General features: G+C 40.0%; 1 protein-coding gene across 1 annotated transcript in view; it reads left to right on the top strand.

Annotated features, from left to right (window-relative positions):
• FBN2 (fibrillin 2) overlaps nt 1-20439 on the top strand; it is a 255161-nt gene that overhangs the window by 217619 nt on the left and 17103 nt on the right. The window contains exons 47-56 of the mRNA XM_042934327.1: nt 1139-1267; nt 1700-1819; nt 4505-4630; nt 5315-5467; nt 6631-6696; nt 7007-7132; nt 7726-7845; nt 8725-8847; nt 9299-9430; nt 19280-19405. Coding sequence (XP_042790261.1) covers nt 1139-1267; nt 1700-1819; nt 4505-4630; nt 5315-5467; nt 6631-6696; nt 7007-7132; nt 7726-7845; nt 8725-8847; nt 9299-9430; nt 19280-19405 — 1221 coding nt within the window. The remainder of the gene's footprint in view (nt 1-1138; nt 1268-1699; nt 1820-4504; nt 4631-5314; nt 5468-6630; nt 6697-7006; nt 7133-7725; nt 7846-8724; nt 8848-9298; nt 9431-19279; nt 19406-20439) is intronic.

Genomic DNA, 20439 nt, shown 5'->3' with positions numbered 1-20439 from the left:
AGCCTTTGAAGCCACAGATGCCTTTTCCCACAGAAATGGTGAGCCAGTGGCTAGGTGTCCAGGTCAGCCCTCAGAAACCTATTTGATTTCAACTGTTGAACAACTGTAAATTTTCAGTGGAAACTTAAAAAGTATCGGCTCTGCGTGGTACAGGATTGTATTGTTTACCCCTAAATGACAACGATTAAAACAAGGGTTGGCAGTGAGTAGGGGAGGTTCCTGAAGTTGATGGAGGACACAGCAAGAGAAAGGACAAATAAATGTTGACCACGTGTCAGGCACTGCTCTGGTGCGTCCCAACTAATGTGTCTTTGTTCACCTGGTCCTATAATGTCTCCGGCTTTCTACCATGATGGGATCAGCACAGCTCAAATGCACCTCTGATTTACCCCAAAACACGCTCTTCTCAATTTTGTTTTGGTTTGTTTTTTCTTTTTCAAAATTCTGCCATTGTGAACAAAATTTAGAGCTAATTGGACATTTTTTCAAGTACCACCTTCTTGTCTCTAGTTTCTCAGATCCTTTGTACAACCAGGGAGAGCTGAAGACACACTGCTGTGGCTCTGATCAGAGTGCACAGCCTTCAGACAACTGAGAAAAGTACTCAAATGCAGTCAGCCCTAAGCTGAACTGAAACTTAAGATGTTTTTTCTTTCAGATTCTGCATTTTGTCAGCAAAACACATGTCAGCAGTCCTAGAGTATTTTTAATATAATGTATTTTTCTGTATTTAATACGCCCCATTGTTTGTCCTTTGAATATAGTCAGCTTATCTCCAGGTAAAGTCAACTGCAAACTAGGCTGTCAGGTTAAATCTGTATACGTTCTTGTCTCCAGGAAAAGAAATAGTTTTCATTTGAAAAGAATGGAAGTCTTCACTACATGTAAACCTTCAGTTTTTATCTGGTTATAAATTTGTTATATTAATATCAAAAAGTATGGTTGAGATATAGTAGGGATCTACATGGTCTTAGTCACATGATCCTTATAATATGAGCCATTTTTCTCTGTGTTGATGAGGAATTTTAATGAAGCGTGTTTGTAAATGCATACCAATGAGTATGCTTTGACATTGCAACGTGTAACATCATATGCATGTAAGAGCTCTCCCTGAAAGCTAATTCTCATTTGCTTACAGACATAGATGAGTGCAGTTCCTTTTTTGGTCAGGTGTGCAGAAATGGACGGTGTTTTAATGAAATTGGCTCCTTCAAGTGTTTATGTAATGAAGGTTATGAACTTACTCCAGATGGCAAGAACTGTATAGGTAAGTAGCAACACAATAAAAAGTCTTTGTATTTTGTTAAATAAGGATGTGACTCCCCCAGCCCTACACACACACCTGGAAACTCCATTCACATGTCACGGGATCATCTGATCACTTGGCGAAAATAAGATACCATGGGAAATTTTGGTGTAAGGACAACGCCAACAATTGGGAATGACTTGTCTGCATTGCTTTTATTGGAAGAGAGCTTGGGGCTATCCATGTCTCCATAAAAGGAGACGAAGGAAACAAATCAGGAAAATTAGCCTCTTGCCAAATGAGTAATACTCAAGATGTCAAAAGAGTATCTCAGGGCAAATTTGTCCATAGTGACCTGACAGATCAGAGAGAGCAAGTTGAATTCATGTTAGTATCGTTTGGCAGCAGTCATCTCATAGTTAAATCATTTTTTTTTCTCCTTTCTCTTTAAAGATACTAATGAGTGTGTTGCCCTTCCTGGCTCTTGTTCTCCTGGTACCTGTCAGAATTTGGAAGGGTCCTTCAGGTGCATCTGTCCGCCGGGGTATGAAGTGAAAAGTGAGAACTGCATCGGTAAGGTTAACATTTATTCCGAGGTCCACGAGCTGTTTGGTCTAAGACAGGCCAGGTAAAGACCCTTTGGAAGTATACTAAATCCAAACCAGTGCAAGCAGGCTGACCTAGGGGATGCAACGTGTAGCAGACTACATCTGCGTTGTGGAACCATCAGAATCCTTTTGAACGTAGGGATAAAGAATTTAGGGATGTGGGACTGGTCATGAACAGAAATGCTATACTAGTGAGAGAATTTTCAGTGCACTCTGATCTTTTTTCCAAATGTCAACAGAGACTTTCTCCTGAATTTAAAGAGAGTCTACAAAAATTGTAATCTTTGGCAACCAATTTTAAAACAGCTATTAAAGGTGTCTGGAGTCCTAGAAATGTGGAGCAGAAAATCTTGACCATGCCGTTGAGACATTTTTTTCCTTGGGAAGGCCTCATGTCAAAACAGAAAATATTAATCCATTTGTCATAACAGATGTTTTTATGCTGAAACTCCTCCAGCATACAAGAACACTGTAACCACATCAAAAGTGGGTTCCAGAACTGCCTGGTGAACATGATGAAGGCCGACCTTTTTACAGTTACTTAATTTCACTTTTATACAAATTATTTTTTACAGTCTTGTTGAAATTCAGAAGCACCATCTTGGTGTGGTTCTTCTAACATGAAGTGATCGCTGAGGGTTTTTTGCTTTTGTTTTGTTTTGTTTTGCCTTGTAGTTGTCCAATTAAACAAAAATTCTTTGTAGCTGTACTGTTCACTTTCAAGGGACCTATATGGACAGAACTGAAGGAAACCGTTTACTTGATCAAATTTAATTATTTTTCAGTCCATGTGATTTCATATAGTGGAGATATCATCCCTAGTCTTACCAGCTTGGCCTTAATATCTTTTCCCTTTCTTGATCTGTGTAGTGCGCTGTAAAATTGCCTAGTGTTTTTAATACTTAAAAGATAATAAATCCTAGAAGCGTCTTAATAAAAACCTTCTTGAAAAGTTTAAGATCCTTTCATTTTCTTTATCCCGTATTTAATCTCAGTTCTTCATTTTTCCTATAACACATCCCTTTGTGGAACAATGATGGCAGTGGTATGTCCACCATTAGGAGGGAAAAGATACATATGCTTCTTTGTGTCAGAAAGACTCAGCTGCTTTTTCTCTTTGTGGAAAAAAAGAAATCTCTGACTTAGTAACATTTTATTAAACTGCAGAACAATTTTTTTCTTACTGTTAGCCACGCTCCTATTTTGCATTTCTGAAAAGTACATTTTTAATTAACTGCACTGCAAGACTATTTCCTTCAGGCTAGAATCTCTTCTACCAATTTTTCCAAATGAAATGGTTTCTAATGTGACCATATACACACTTAACATGAACATATACTTACTACACCTGTATACACATACAAGTTGATGACAACTTTCACTGTACGTAACAGTGAACACCTTGCACCTCTTAGGTGCTGGGGTTACAAAAAGATACAGCCCTTGCCTTTGGTAACCTACTGCAGAAAAGAAAAGATCTGTTTTGTAAGTAAACCCACTGTGTAAAGATACCCTTGCAATCCACTGGGTCAGACACTGCACCGGAGGTACATTAAGGCAGAGAGAGCTCAGGGTGAGGCTGTGAACGTTGGTGGTGGGGGCAAAAAGAAAGTCAGGGAAGCCCATCACAATGGATTGGTGACACTTGGGGTGGTTCATAACTGTTGTATAGGAATTTACAACCAAAAAAAGGAACAGAACAGAGGAGGCTATTGGCAAACACAGCCAACTCGAGTGTGGTAAGGGGCATCAAGTGGCCAACCCAGAAGACTGAATACAAATGGAAAAGGTAGTATGTGCCTGACACCGTGCTAGACTAAGCTGTGCTGCAGTGACCCAGACAGACCTATAGGTCATGTCCCCATGGAACTTACAGTCTCACGTGGCTGGAATTATGTAATGTCTATTCACTTACGTAAAACAACTCAGTAAGCACTTCCAATGAAACAAAGGCCAAATGTCACTGCTAAGGAATCCTTATTTGAAGGAACCGTTCTGGGATGAGTGGGAATGATGAAATTCTCAGACCCACGTCCGAGTCATCCTGGTTCCAGCAGGCACAGATTTTCAAGCAGATGTGTGGTTTAGAAAGACAGCCTGGTGGCCCTGTGAAGGGACTAGACGGAGATGCGGCAGGCTATTAGGAGATTCACGGTATTCTGGGCAGCAGGTGAGGTTGAGTTCGAATTCACAGAGGAGGCTGAAGGAACAGGTCACATGCTGCCTGCATAAGGTTAAAAGGTCAGGGGGAAGAAGAAAGATGACTCGGGGATCTTAATTTGGATGGCGGATGGCAGAGAGGAGCATGAGAGAAGGAGACCATCCGAGGCTGTGACACTTGGAAGATATTGAACAGTTGGTCATGTCAGGTGGCCACACACACACCCCTAGGGATCCACTGCAAGGAGCTAGAATTCTATTTGGCTGTCTGGGCCATATGGTTGGTTGAATCTGGATACAATCTTTGACTTTTGAAGCAATAATAGTCTACTTTTAAAGAGCAAGTTATAGATACACATTATGTATTCGTGTTTCGTATTAAATAATCAATGGCTAGTGGGTTATTGTAGTATGGACAAACTGTTTATTTTCAAAGACTGAACAGTGTATTGATTTGCCTGAATTCATACATTCTCCTGCTGTCGTCCAGACATAAATGAATGCGACGAAGATCCCAACATCTGTCTGTTTGGTTCCTGCACCAATACCCCTGGGGGCTTCCAGTGCATCTGCCCGCCTGGCTTTGTATTGTCTGATAATGGACGGAGATGCTTTGGTAAGATTTGGAATGACTTCTGTGTCATAATTTGACCTTAGGAACTTCACAGATAGACAGTAAACCATCATGCTAGTGTTAGTCACTACAAAGTACGTGTTTGTGGCAACTACGTCTGCGTTAAAAATCTAGGTCTCAACACTAAATGTACTGGACACCTTTTAAGGTACTGTGAATTTTCAACCCTGTTTCCAGTTTTTTAAATTTCATACTGAAAAATTATTTTCATTCATTTGCTTATCATTATTACTGTTTTTGCTTCACTGTTCCATTTGTCGTTGGACCGAATTTTTTGTACTCTGCTGTATGAATTGCTTTTAATGTGATATGACTTACTGAAACTTACATGAATTTTTTTTTGTGAGGCTATAACATAACAATAGAAGAGATACGGAAATAATTTTAATACTGAGTGTAATTTCTCAGATTTCCTAGGGACGTTATAAAAACACTTTTAACATTTCAGATAAGTATGTAAAATTTTATAGACAGGTCAATTTAAATTGGCATGTGAAATCAGCATTGGGGGATTTCCAGACCTGTCTTTTCACTGCTGACCTCATCTGCATCTGCATCCAGTGTTCGGCCCATGAGAAATGTTCCGTCAGAAAGTTGTACACAAAGTATTCCATCTTTTTAAATGACCAAGAAGGAGGTCTGTGATGTTTGCTTTCTCTTGACTAGATACCCGCCAGAGCTTCTGCTTCACCAACTTCGAAAATGGAAAGTGTTCTGTACCCAAAGCCTTCAACACCACTAAGGCAAAATGCTGCTGTAGTAAAATGCCAGGAGAGGGCTGGGGCGACCCCTGTGAGCTGTGCCCCAAAGACGACGAAGGTAAGAGCAGGCGTGTAAGACTCCACTTTGTGCTGGTCTGGGAATGTGTTTGTCGGTCACCATGGAACTCAGGAATATTGTGAAGGTGAAATGGCTCCCTCACGTCTAAATTGGTCACCTTAGTGTGAGGGGTTTCTTTCCAACGTGTGTATTCAACACATGTGAGTGCAGGGTAGAGTTACTGTTAGTTCATTTCTCCCCTGGAGGTCCGTCTTACTTGCTTTCAGAGGAATGAATTTGAGAGATGCAGGGCAGGGGATGCAAGGAGGGGGTGAAAACTCATGCTGAGTCAGCATGAGGGCCATTTGCAGGGTGAGACCAAGAGCTTCCCAGGTCTCCTGTTGTTAGTGTAGTCGAGTTGTAGGTGCCTCCCAGCAAGCTGGGAACTAGCCTGACCTCTAGGTTGGAGGTGGCTTCTGTGTGTCATGGGCTCCTCGGCACTGACGAGCAGACAGATAAGGGATGCCTGTGTGGCTCAGTCAGTCAAGCGAGCAACTCTTGATCTTAGCTCAGGTCATGATCCCAGGCTTCTGGTTCGTGGGTTTGAGCTCCGTGTCGGGCTCTGTGCTGACAGCAAGGAACCTGCTTGGGATTCTCTGATTCTCTCTCTCTCTGTCCCTCCCCCACACACGCTCTCTCAAAATAATTAACATTTAAAAAAACAAAAACAAAAAAAACTAGCAAACAGAACTAGAAGCCCTTAGTAGGCAGCACTCTGGAAGGAGCTGGGCAAGCCCAGGTGACCTTCTCTAAAAAGGCTCAGATGGGGCGCCTGGGTGGCTCAGTTGGTTAAGCAGCCGACTTCGGCTCAGGTCATGATCTTGCGGTCTGTGAGTTCGAGCCCCGCGTCGGGCTCTGTGCTGACAGCTCAGAGCCTGGAGCCTGTTTCAGATTCTGTGTCTCCCTCTCTCTGACCCTCCCCCGTTCATGCTCTCTCTCTGTCTCAAAAATAAATAAATGTTAAAAAAAAAATTAAAAAAAAAAAAAAGAAAAAGGCTCAGGGTTTCTTTTGAAGTAAATCATAAAAATAAAATAAGACTCTTGTCAAAAGCAACTTGTAGATGAAAATTAAGTCTAATTTCATGTACACCCTCCATCAGTTCTTAAGTTGTCTCACAACTGAGGCTCTTCAGTCAATGGGGAATTTGTGTTTTTCTCTGTAGTTGCATTCCAGGACCTGTGTCCGTACGGCCACGGAACTGTCCCGAGTCTTCATGACACACGTGAAGGTGTGGTTTGATGTATTTTATAACTGTAGTCTTTTTTCGTGTAAATACATTTTTGTGTATTTGTTCTGTAAATCACGTTTATTTTACTGTATCACATGTAGTATATTTTAACATATGTACACAATGTTCTATATCACATGTGTTATCTTCACCATTGTAAAACTGCACCGTATATTGCATACAATCTGTTTATTTGGTTAAAAGAAATGTTTACGTGTTTTATAAATTTTAAGTCTGTGTTGAATAAATACACATGGTTGTGATGTCTCCTTTTATACGGAGGAAGTTTATGGACGATTCTATATTTTAGATGTCAACGAATGCCTTGAGAGCCCAGGCATTTGTTCAAATGGTCAGTGTATCAATACAGATGGCTCTTTCCGCTGTGAATGTCCGATGGGCTACAACCTTGATTACACTGGAGTACGCTGCGTGGGTGAGTGCTGACTCCACATTACATACTTGGAAGCTTCCATTCCATTTCTCATGTTCAGCAGAAGGTCTCCCAGGTGCCCTGGGTGGTGGGAGGATTTACAGAGCCAGTATCGGCAGCTAGTAATAACTGCTTTTTCTTCTCCCTTTTTACATTTACCAGTAGATCTGGTTTATGTGAACATGGAGAGAGTTGCCCAACCTCTGCCTTCCACCAGATATACAAACTCTGATGTGCCTAGAGATTTACACTTGGCAAAGCAACTAACTGGGAGAGAAGTCCCTTTTACTTTGTGACTTTCTGCACCTGCTCCTATAGCAGAAGACCACATCCCTCTCTGGGTTTGTGATTTTTAGGGAAAGCATGGCTATCTCAGGACTCAGAGCTTTGCACACTTGATCCTTTGGGGTCCTCTGTACTGAATAAAGGCAAGCCAGCCAGCTAATGGCAGGGAGGGTGCAGAGTCAGGTGTGGCCTGTACAGATCCTGGCAGTTTGTGAGGGCCAGGTGGATGGATATGATTCATGGGCATGCACATATTAAGCTAAAACTTCCCTAAATTTGGGTGCACTTTTTTATTCCTTTTTTTTTCTCAGATACTGATGAATGTTCCATTGGCAATCCGTGTGGGAATGGGACATGCACCAACGTTATTGGGAGTTTTGAATGCAATTGCAATGAAGGCTTTGAGCCAGGGCCCATGATGAATTGTGAAGGCAAGTGATACTTCCCTTAAATACTACTTCTGCTTGATCTAGAAAGGGTTGTTTCGTCTCTTCTTTTACTTTCATTGTTTTGATGTTCTACTGATGATTACGTTCATCACAAGTATTCTTTTCCTCTGCCTCAGTGAGAGTAGAGTCACAGCAGCTATTTTAAAGCCCTTGTCTGATAGGTCCAGCATCTCGGTCATGTCAGAGTCAGCATCTGTTGATGGTATTTTCACTTGAAGTTAGCTCCCCAGCAGGAGGTTAATTTTAGATTATTCCCTGGATATTGTGAGTGATATCTTTGCAGAATGCCGATGCTTTTGTCTTAGCAAACAGTTAACTTGGATGAACATAAAAGCAGACTGTCAGGCCCGTGGAAGACAGAGGTTCAGATTAAGTTTTTTGCTTTTATGCAAAATAGTGTGCCTCCATCTCTAGCCCTCTGCTATCTGGGATTCCCTCTCACTCTTGAGCAGCCTTGGTTGCCCCCAGCTCCCTCCCCCGATTGCCATGCATAGAAGCTCAGAACATTTCTATTGAAGATTTAGCTGCCAGGCCCTGCTGCTGGCAGGACTATGTCCATCCACAGCGTAATTTCAGAAAAAGAAAAATACTGGGAACTTCTTTCTTGCTGGTTGTTTGCAGAGTTTCAACTTACCACTAAAGACTACTTCAGGTAGTTGTTTCTGTTTTTGTTTTTGTTTTCAGAGTTTATGGTTGTTATTTGTTGGAGGGTGAGTTTGTTAGGTGCTCACTTCTCCATACCAGGAGTGGAGGTTCTAGTATATTACTGCTTTCTCGATGACTGCTAAGTAAATACAGCAGTGTTTTTTTAAACAATTAACACTCTAGGCTCAGTCCCTGCTTACCTGTTTGTTTGATTAGATATCAACGAGTGTGCCCAGAACCCGCTGCTCTGTGCTTTCCGCTGCATGAACACCTTCGGGTCCTACGAATGCACATGTCCAATTGGCTATGCCCTCAGGGAAGACCAGAAGATGTGCAAAGGTAAGGCCATGGACAAGAGAGTAGTTAAAACTTTATTTGCCACGCTGGAAGTGTACTGCAGTGAAGTTACAGTTCTCATCTATGTTCTTCTAGGGTTTACAGCCCTGTATCTGACAGGATTTTGCTGGTAGATTTCCATACCTAGGTAACAAGACACTTGATGGTCTGCCTAAGCAAGTCAAAGATAAAACAGGCTGAAGAACCCACAATCTTGGGCTCTTATTAAAGAAAAGACTGTCCTTCCCTGAACTTCTTCTCATTGGGATCAATGCTGAAACTTTTATAAGTCTAGAATATAGCCAACAATTGGAAAATATTGGGCTCCTCCTTCCTCTCTCACACAATAGCATTTTAAGAGCCATAAGACCGGAACTAAGACTTAAAACTCCAAAACAATAGCCTGCTCCTGAGAATTTGTTTTGATCTTCTTCCTACGAAAACTGCTTTCTAGATCTGGATGAATGTGCCGAAGGTCTCCATGACTGTGAATCTAGAGGCATGATGTGCAAGAATCTGATAGGCACCTTCATGTGCATCTGCCCGCCTGGGATGACCCGACGGCCTGACGGAGAAGGCTGTGTAGGTAAGGCCTGAAGGGTCTGCTTATTTAAGACCCCTAGCTCAAGACACATTTGGAGCACTGTTTCCAAATCATCCTAACTTCAAGCCAACTACTTTTCTAGGTATTTCAAGGCTGTGCTAGAGCTGGATTTCTTCTACGTCTGGGTCCATGCCAATATAACAGCTTCTAGATGATGCACAGGCAGTTATGCCTGTCCCAGATTATATAAGCCTTCTTGTTTTTCATAATTCTGTGGGTACATATGCAAGCAAGTAAATACAGAGGAAAAAAAATTTAAAAGAGGAACCCCAAGGGGAGTCTGGGTGGCTCAGTCGGTTGAGCATCCGACTGTGGCTCAGATCCTGATCTCACCGTTCGTGACTTTGAGCCCCACATGAGGCTCCGTGCTGACAGCTCAGAGCCTGGAGCCTGCTTTGGATTCTGTCTCTCCCCCTTAACTGACTGAGCCATCCAGGCAACCCGAGAATTTTGATTTTAGTCATTCGAGTAGATGTATAAGGGCATCATAGTGTAGTTTTAACTTAAATTTCTTTAATGACATTGAGCATCTTTTCATGTGCTTACCTGCCATGTATCTTTTTTTTTTAATTTTTTTGCACGTATATGTGTGCTTGAATTTCATCTAGCTAAAATACTTAGAAACACGTTTATTTTTTATGCCTGGAATTTTTTTTTTTTTTTTTTTTTTTTGGTAACTAGCTGAATTTGACATTGTACAGTCACTACATTTATATGTATATTTCCTGGGAGCGAGGGGATGGGCACCATGATCATATCAGGAGCCCAGTTTTCTGGTCCTGGATGTGCCATAAATGAGCTGGGTGACTTAAAAGTGGCCTCATTCTCTTTGTCTCTGTCTCCTCATCTACAGAGTGAGAAACTACGTGATTTGGGTGGGAGGAAGAGGAAGAGATGGAAAGGGTGAAGTGTTTTAGCTCTAGTATTCTATGATCCCATTTCTTCCTTTTTCAAAGAAAAGACCTAGGGCAGCATTATACGTTTGTAATTTCTTCATTGTGAAAAGATGCTACAGAAGATACAGGTTCTAAAACTGTTCTGATCCTCAGGCTTTTCATGATCGCATGCTGGAAGCTGAACCTTCTGCAGAAAGAACTCTTTTTGATCATCAGAAAACTCTTTGTAGTGAAGTTTGGTTTTATACAGACATGTTTTTATAATTAGAAATGCTATTATAAACAGCCAAGATATTATTATAAATAAAAATTGTTTACAAATGTCCGAATCAGAATGAAAGATAAAGCCACACACACATACATAAAACCATAATAAAAATGCTGAGTACCGTGAGACTGAAATACAACAAAATTATCTCCAAAATGTCAAACACAACAGAAACTAAAAATATTACAAGCTAAAAAGTTGGACTTAGGTAGGAAATCTAAAATCTCTATAAAGAAAACTAAATGTAATCACAAATGAAATTTCTTTAATTTTTTAAGTATAGTTGTAATATAATGTTAAATTACTTTTGGGCATACAACATACTGATTCAGCAAATTTAAACATGGTGTGCTCATCACAAGTGTAGCTCCCATCTGTCACTCTACACTATTACAATATCACGAATTATATTCCTTATGCTGTGTCTTATTTCTGTGACTTACTTCATACCTGGAAGCCTGTATTTCCCATTCTCCATCACTCATTCTTCACCCATTTCGCCTATCCCCACAGCCCTCTCCCCTCTGTCAACCATCAGTTTGTTCCCTGTATTTTTATAGGTCTCATTCTGGTTTGTTTGTTTGGTTTGTTCACTTGTTTTTTAGATTCCACATATGAGTGAAATAATACGATATTTGTCTCTCTCAGTCTGACTTATTTCACTTAGCATAATAATCTCTAGATCCATCCATGTTGTCTCAGATGGCATGATCTCATCCTTTCCTATGGCTGCATAATACTCTGCTGTGTGTAGATACCGTATCTTTCATCATCCATTCATCGATCAGTGGACACTCTGATTGCTTCCATATCTTGGCTATCATAAATAATACTTCAGTAAACAAAGGAGTGCATATATATTTTCAAAATAGTGTTTTTATTTCCTTTGGGTAAAAACCCAGTAGGGGAATCATTGGATTACAGGGCATTTTTATTTTTAATTTTTTGAGGAAGCTCCATTACTATTTTCCATAGTGGCTGCACCAGTTTGCAGTCCCACCCACCGTGTTTGAGGGTTCCCTTTTTTCCCACATCCTTGCCAACAGTTGTTATTTCTTGTCTTTTTAACTTTGGCCATTTTGAAACATTTTTTTTTTAATTTTTTTTTAACGTTTTATTTATTTTTGAGACAGTGAGAGACAGAGCATGAACAGGGGAGGGTCAGAGAGAGGGAGACACAGAATCTGAAACAGGCTCCAGGCTCTGAGCTGTCAGCACAGCCCAACACGGGGCTCGAACCCACGGACCAAGAGATCATGAGCTGAGCTGAAGTCGGCTGCTTAGCCGACTGAGCCACCCAGGTGCCCCAAACTTTGGCCATTTTGACTAGAGTGAAGTGATAGATCACTGTGGTTGTGATTTGCATCTCTCTGATGATTAGTGATGTCTAGCCATCTTTTGATGTGTGTGTTGCCCAACTGTGTATCTTCTTTGGGAAAATGTATACTCACGTCCTTGACCCATTTTTTAGTCAGATTGTTTTTTTGGTGTTGAGTTGTATGAGTTACTTCTATATTTGGGATATTTACCCCTTACCAGACACAACAGATGAAATTCGACTATATGATATACTATGCCCCAGTAATTCGTTTTAAGTAAGCAAATAAATGAATAGAAAAATGTAAGGAATAGAAAAACTTTACCACGATCATTAAATTTTCATGAAAGTCTTGACAGAATGCTTTTGGGGATTCATTTTGAAATGAATAAAATTTATTTCAAAATGAATTTTGAAATATTAATGAGGGGAAAGAAGGCTTTGCTTTTAAGATGATGAAATAAAAATGTGTTACCTCACTTCCATCCCCTGAAGATTTAGAAATGCAGCAGTGGAGGGAAGAGTGTTTGTTTAAGTGAGGAATGGTCCCAACTACAGACTCTGAAGAGTATCTTTCAAATAATGTAAAATTTTCAATCAGAAATAGGTATTTTTGAGGCTCAGTGACATACTTTTTTTAGACTGGAGCAGAATACAGATATCTCTCAAAGTGACCAACCCTGATTTAAAGAATTCATCCAGCATCTTCGAGTAGATTAGGGACACACGTGAATGAGAGAAACCAGTTCGACACTCGGTGTGAAGAGCCAGAGAAGTAAAAGAGAAAACAGTTGACAAGACTTAGAGGACTTTACTCAGAGCCACAGTGACCTCCTAAACTACAAAAGGCTCGGTACGCATGCCCCACGGGCAGAGAGCATAACTGATGTGGTGAGAGAATGCTCGTACAGCAGAGTACAGCAGACGGGAAGTGAAGCTGGGTCACACCCTGCTCAGCACTGGTGATGCGCTTCTGCGCTGTGCTGTAGCATGTAGTAGACCTGGGGAAAGGCCATCAAAGATGAGGAGTTACACGAGACCGCAACTAACGTATACGTATGAGGCGGAGGAGAAGAAAGGAAAATAAACAAGAAATGGGCCAGAACACCTCAGGAATGGAAGAGGACAAGTTTAGAAAAATAGTTTTTGTAATCTTTAAGAGACACCGTTAAATACAAATTATAATAGAAGATATTGAAAATGAAGATAGAGCAGTATCAAGAGAGAATGGTGTAGCAGAGCTGAGGAAAGAAAGCCATCACAGAGGTTAGTCACAGTAGCGTTTTTGTAATATTTTTATTTCATTGTGAGAGAGAGAGGGAAACAGAAGATCGGAAGCGGGCTCTGCGCTAAGAGCAGAGAGCCCAATGCAGGGCTTAAAGCCGTGAACCGTGAGATCGTGACCTGAGCCAAAGTCGGACACTTAACCAGATGAACCACCCAGGTACACCAATCACAGTAGACTTAATAAAAAGTAGCCGAGGATGAAAACACAAGCAAAAATGTGGATATGGAAGTGATTCATAACAAAATGGTACAGGTAGAAGACCAAAAAATCCAACATTGCATAAATGAAGTCCCCCCCCCCAAAAAAAAAGGAACAATGAAAAAAATTGGAACATGTTCGAGCATGTGTGGAATTAAATTTTTGTAGAAAATATTTAAGCCTGTATATGAGAACACACTGCCCCACAAAAAGCTAGTGCAGAATAGTCATTTATTCAGTTACACTTCATCAAACACCTGCTGTTTGTGTGGTTCTTGGGACAGGGTGTTCAACTAGGGCAGGGTGTCCCCCGCACCCCCTGCCCCCACTCTGCTCTCGAGTCATGTGTGTTCTGCTCAGGGAGAAACAGACATCAAACAAACAACTAATCGACATACAAATTTCATATAGTGGTACGTCTTTTAAAGAAAGTAAGATTTAGTGGTTGAATGGGATCTATTTGAGAAGATCCATTGAAGGAAGGCTTCTGTGACGAGGTGACGTCTGAGCCGGGGCCTAGAAATGAAGAGGAAATAGCAGTAAGTACAGATGCCTCAGGCCAGAACGAAGGCCAGTGTGGCCAGAGTTTGTGCCAGGGGAGGAGTGTGAAGTGAGGTCCCAAGGCGGTCACGGGCACGGCAGGCCACGATAACGAGACTGGTTTTGTGGTGCGTGCACCATGGTAGAGGGATTTAGAGTACAGCCCTGCAGATGGACAATGAATGTGAGAAACCTAGATTTATGTCTCCTAGTTCTGGGATTTGGGGCAAGTTGGCTTCACTTTGTGCCTCAAATTCATACTCTAAACATAAATAGGAATAAGGAGAGCACTTACCTCATAGGATTATTGGGGAGATCCAATAAGTTAATTCATATAAACCCTTAGGACAGTGCTTTGCATACAGTAAAATTTCGCTTGTGTTATTGTTACTGCCTGATGTACATTTTTAAAAGATCTCTGGTTGCCTAGTGGATAATGCAGCACAAGGGGTTAGGAGTAGAAGCAGGGTTCACTTAGGTGGCTGTTTTCATCATCTAAATGAGAGCTGAAGGAAGCTCAGATAAGGGCCAGAGGTGAAAGGGACTTAGATTGATAATATACTCTGGACATAATCAACAGAACTTAATGACGGGCTGATTGGATATGGAAGAAGGAAGAGAGGTAGAGAAGACAAATCCTAGCAGTTTACTTGAATAGTTGATTGGATGGCTATTAAATGATAAGGAAAAGACTGGAAGAAGCAGGTGTGATTGGAAACACAGAAAAATTAAAAAAAAAAATGTTTCGACCAAGTTAACTGTCAGAAATGTATGAGCCTTCCAAGCAGTAACAGCAGGTACACAGATTTGTTTATGAGCCAGGACTACAAATTATTGGCAAACAGGTAGTTACTTAAAAATCACAGGATCAGATGAGGACACCAAGAAAGAGAACGCAGTGACTGAGCTCTGAACACTCCAAAATCTAGTGCGGTGGAAAATACTTAAAAGACAAAAATGAGTGACCAGCAAGAGAGGAAGTTCTCCAGGTCAGTGTAGGATTCATGACAATTAAAAGGAATGGTTATTCAATTACTTTTCATTAGAGCAGTTAGAGAGTGGTCAGTCACTCCTGTATCATGCTGCTGAGATGTATTGCACGATATAGAAAGAGAAGCAGTAATTATATTTGGTGACTTCTTCATCACTAGTCATCAGGTTTTCATTTTAATCAAAACCACAGTGAGATATCACCTCACACCTGTTAGGATGGACAGTCATAAAAAGACAAGAGATTACAAGCGTCGACAAGGATGTGGAGAGAAGGGAACCCTTGTGCACTGTGACCTTAGGCACTGTTGGTGGGAACATAAACTACTAAGGCCACTATGTATGGATTTTGGAGGTTCCTCAGGAAATTAAATATGTGCTACCATATAATCCAGCAATCCCACTTATGGGTATATAACCAAAGGAAACAAAAACATTATCTCAAAAACTTGTCAGCTCCAGTGTTCATCGTAGCATTACTGGCAATAGCCAAGGTATGAAACATCCTAAGTGTTTGTCAGTGGATGAATGGATCAAGAAAATGTACACACATCCTGTCATCTGTGATAACATGTGGATGGACCCAAAGGGCATTATGCAAAGTGAAATAAGCCAGGCAGAGAAAAACAGATACTGCAAAGTATTATTTATAAGAGGAATCTAAAAAAATAAAAGTAAATAAATTGAACTCACGGAAAGAGTAGAAAAATGTTTGCCAGGGGCTTGAGGTAGGGGAAATAGGGAGAGGTTGGTAGAAAGGTACAAACTTACAGTCTATAAGATGAATAAGGTTTGAGGATCTAATGTGTACCATGGTGATTCACAGTTGACAACACTGTACTGTGTAATGGAAATTTGCTAAGAGATTAGAACTTAAATATTCTCTCACAGGAAAAGGATAAATATGTGAGGTAATGGGTGTGTTAATTCACTCGACAGAGGAATCCTTTTACACTATACCTCAATAAACTGGAAATAAAATAGGAGTTCTGAGGAGGGAAAAAAGAAATAAATCTGTCCTGAAGGGGACCACAAATGAGGTAGTAGGTGGAGGTATGACACATTATTAAAAGAGATTGTTTTTTTAAGATGGAAGTTACTAGAACATGTGTGTTAAGAGAATAACTCAGTGAAAAAGGAGAACTGTAAACTCCTGGAAGGCAATCCAGAGTTCAAGTGCAAGGACTGGCCTTTGAGAAAAACCAGGGAATCTTTATGCTGCTGAAAAAGACAAGAGTTTGAAAGTGAGGGCCGGATAGGTGGTTCATAGTGGGGAGTTGGAGGAGTTCTTGTCGCCCTGCACAGTAGTCATTTTAGAAAATGGAAGCATGGACACACTAGGAAATACAGTAAGATTGTCAAGGGAGTGTTACTTCCCATTTGAGGTTTGAATCGCGAGCTGAAGTGAGACCATCCTGGTAGTGTGTTTGCCTCTAGCCTATGGGTCTGCACTGCATTAGGCACGGAGTAGACAGCGCTAAGTGCTCTAGGAGTAGCCAACAGTGGAAAGGCGACTAATTGGCAATCCTCATGCCATTGAGAAATTTTCAAAGGATAAAGCGTGGAATGCTAGCAATCAAAATTCTAGAGGTCGTGCAGCATCACACCAAGACACTCCCTAGTGAAGTTACAAATTTCAACAATGGAAAAAGGGAAAGAAAAAAGTGAATTACGTTGGTTTCAGGCAACCAAGCAGAAAAACAAAGTATCTACAAGGCAGAAAAAGAAATCAAGCTACTTTTTACAAATTCTCACACTAATTCTCATACCACTGGTAGTAGAACAAAAGTAATCTAAAACTTGGAGACCTCTCTAGCCATCTTTCAAGTACAGAAGCTCTATTATGTGTCACCAGACATGGAGGAACTCCGTCTATCCAACAAGAGCCCTTCTTAAAAAAAATTCAAAAAATAAAATAATTCAGACAACTAAAAAACAAATCAAAATAAAGGCTAATGACATCAGGGATAGGATTAGATCAAAAAGGCTGACCTTGAACCCTCAACTTCTAGAAATAACAGACACTACATAGTACACAATATACAAAAAAATGTTCCTTTTTTTAAATCTATAACTTAGCTCAATATTTTTGTAAATAATCTTAAAATTTGTGTATTTCTATGATTGTGTAATAATTGTTTTTTCCCTACAAGGGAGGAAAAATTTCCCCAAGACACGGCATAGTGGATTTTAGGACGCTGAGAGCAAAGTTGAAAACTCGTAAAGCTTCCAGAGAGAAGACCCAGACTTCCTGCAAATGAACAGTAACACTGGGTCAAAGAGAACAAGGGAACAATATTTTCCAAACGTTCTAAGGGAAAATGATTCTGAACTAAAACTGTATACTCAGTCTAGTAAGGAAATAAACAAAAAATAGGACATTGTCAGAAATGTTCTAAATTAAGTTACCACCCATAATGAAATGACTCTGTGAAATGACCACCAAACGAGATACTCCATTATTTTGTTTTAATTAATGCAAAAGGAAGTTATAGTATACATGAAGCAGTGGTAAGCCAGGGATACAGGAAAGTTTGTTATTTGGTTTAAATAGATCCTGGAGGCACATTTAAAAACAAGATCTAACAAACAAGATCTAAGAAAATTACAACTTCCAGACACAGGTGGGGACAAGAGGAGGGCATAGAAAACTAGACTAGTCTAAGGAATATTGAGAGAAGAGGGCAAGACCATAGTAGATACAAAACACAATAAAATGATAGGTAAGAATCCAAACATACCAGCAGTCATGATAGTCATGATAGTTATAAACTGTGAGTTAAAAAAACAGATGTACTTTTTAAAATTCCTTTTAAACCCAGCGCCTGATGCTGTTCGTAAGAAAGGTGCCAAATCAGAATGTGAGGGAGATTGAAAATGAAGGGATGGAAAAAAATACTGAGGGCAAGTGCAGATAAAAAGAAAGCACAGGCAGAATAAATATCACCAGATTTGGGGTGCCTGGGTGGCTCAGTGTGTTAAGCATCTGACTTCGACTCAGGTCATGATCTCATGGTCTACGAGTTTGAGCCCCACATGGGGCTGTGTGCTGGCAGCTCAGAGCCTGGAACCTGCTTGGGATTCTGTGTCTCCCTCTTTCTCTACCCCTCCCCCACTCATGTTCTGTCTCTGTCTCTCAAAAATGAATAGGCATTAAAAAAATTTAAATATCAACAAATTAAAGATTAAAAAGTATAATTTGCAACAATGTGGTTAGAAGTAGAGTGTATCATGCTAAGCGAAATTAAATAAAGACAAATATATGACTTCACTTATGTGAGGACTTTAAGATACAAAACAGATGAACATAAGGTAAGGGAAGCAAAAATAATACAAAAACAGGGAGGGGGGCAAAACATCAGAGACTCTTAAATACAGAGAACAAATGAGGTTTGCTGCAGGGGTGGTGGGTGGAGGGATGACTAAATGGGCAAGGGGCGTTGAGGAAGACATTTGTTGAGATGAGCACTGGGTGTTATATGTAGGGGATGAATCACTGGAATCTACTCCTGAAATCATTATTGTACTATACGCTAACTAACTTGGATGTAAAGTAAAAAATAAATAAGAAAAAAACATTCTGACCAAAAACAAAGCAAAAACAAAAACATCCTGACAAAAAAATATAAAAAGTATAAAGATGAAAGCAGTTTATAAAAAATATTTCATTGTCCTAAGCTCTCTTAGGTTCTTGATAGCATAGCTTCAAAAAAAAAAAAAAAAAAAAGCCCCAAACAAAATTTACAGAATATCAAACCCAGTAAAGATAAAAGAGATTTTAATGAAAACCATTTTGCCCTAATAGATTTATCACCAACCAAAAGAGCAGAACTCCCTAAATTTCTCCAACCAGTAAGAGTCCTCACAAACCACGCTGCTCCTCTGATTTGACTCAAAGCCAGTCTGGGAGCCTGCGCTTCATGCTTGCCTGTGTGGCTTTTACCCTACTCTCCACCCTTCCTTAACACCCCCCCTCCCCTCAGCCCCCAGCCTCGCTCCCATATCGTGTAAACTGGCACCCTCTCCCCCAGAGTTCTTCCTCACCTTGTCTGGTGTCTTGGGGCAAGTTTATGCCTCGTGGAGGTCAATTTTCCATCAAACGACCATACCTCCCCCACAAGGAAGGGAAGGGAAAAAGAAAAACATTTTGTTAAGAAAGAACCCTCCTGGATGGAGTTAAAAATAAATCCATGTTCACATATGACTAGTTTTTATCCCATCATGTTGGTATTTTGGTGGGGACATTTTAAATAAGATGTAACTCCCTTAAGGATCATTTGTGAATGGTCATTTTACACTCTGCTCATTATTCACCCTATTTGTTTTCCCAAAGATGAAAATGAATGCAGGACCAAGCCAGGAATTTGTGAAAATGGGCGCTGTGTTAACACTATCGGGAGCTACCGATGTGAGTGTAGTGAAGGATTTCAGTCAAGTTCCTCAGGCACCGAATGCCTTGGTAAGTGGACACCTGATTGTATTGTACTTGGTAAGTAAAACATCCATTTTATGAGGTCATCACAGAAGGGCTCTACATACATAGTCTTGTCTGCTATAAAACCCCCCAATCTGAGTAATCCAATATGCCTCTTTCTGAAGGGACCCATCTATTAAAATGATGTATTTCTGCCCATGTGTTGTATGCACATCTATGTGTCATGTAAATAGTCTTTTCAAAATTAAGATTAATTAAGCTCTATGGAAAATGTGACTTTACTAAAACTTACATCAGGAGATGATTTAATTCCATAAGAAAATATTTGCTATGTGAGGTAAGCTTTGCTGTATTAATAATATTAAAGTAAATGCCACATTTCAAAAATGTAGTGAAGGTTAATTTTTATTTTACGGTACAGAAAAAAATGTTTTACAAAATATTCTCTTGTGGAAAATATAAAGCTCAGACATTATGTTGTATTTTAATGCTAAAATACCTCTGTGATAAGCCATTTCAGTTAAATATGAGCAGGTATAAATGTATGGAGGAGGAAAATTTAAGGCAAACCGAGAAATAAGAGCACTCATCACTGATACAAAAACAGAATGGCTCAGCTATATCAGATTCTCCAAATTATGTCACTGCGTTAAATCCTCGGAAACTGTTAGTCAAGAAAATAAATATTATTTACAATCTAGACCCTTACTAACCACCAATCTTTCCGGAAATAGAAAAGATAACCTACATAGTCTAATGTAGTTTTTTGTTTATAATATTTTCACTGGGATGGTTCATATTAAAGATTTATTTGCCTATTTACATCAGAGAAATTCCTTTATTTATACTAAATAAAAAAACAAAAAAAAAAACCACTTAGCCCAAATGTCTGAACCCTCTTTTAGATGCAGAAAATATGAGATTGGACTGAATACGTACCAACATTGTAACATCATCTGGAATTTCCACAAATAAATCCTGATACTCATTTGCTTATTTATAGGGAAATGATTTCATTTCATTTTCCTTTTATTTGCATTCTGCAGGAATGATAGCTT

This window comes from Panthera leo, chromosome A1 (genome assembly GCF_018350215.1).
Source record: "Panthera leo isolate Ple1 chromosome A1, P.leo_Ple1_pat1.1, whole genome shotgun sequence".
Taxonomy (NCBI): Eukaryota; Metazoa; Chordata; class Mammalia; order Carnivora; family Felidae; genus Panthera; species Panthera leo.
Note: the sequence above shows the minus strand (reverse complement) of the source record. Positions and strands in the feature narration are given on the sequence as shown.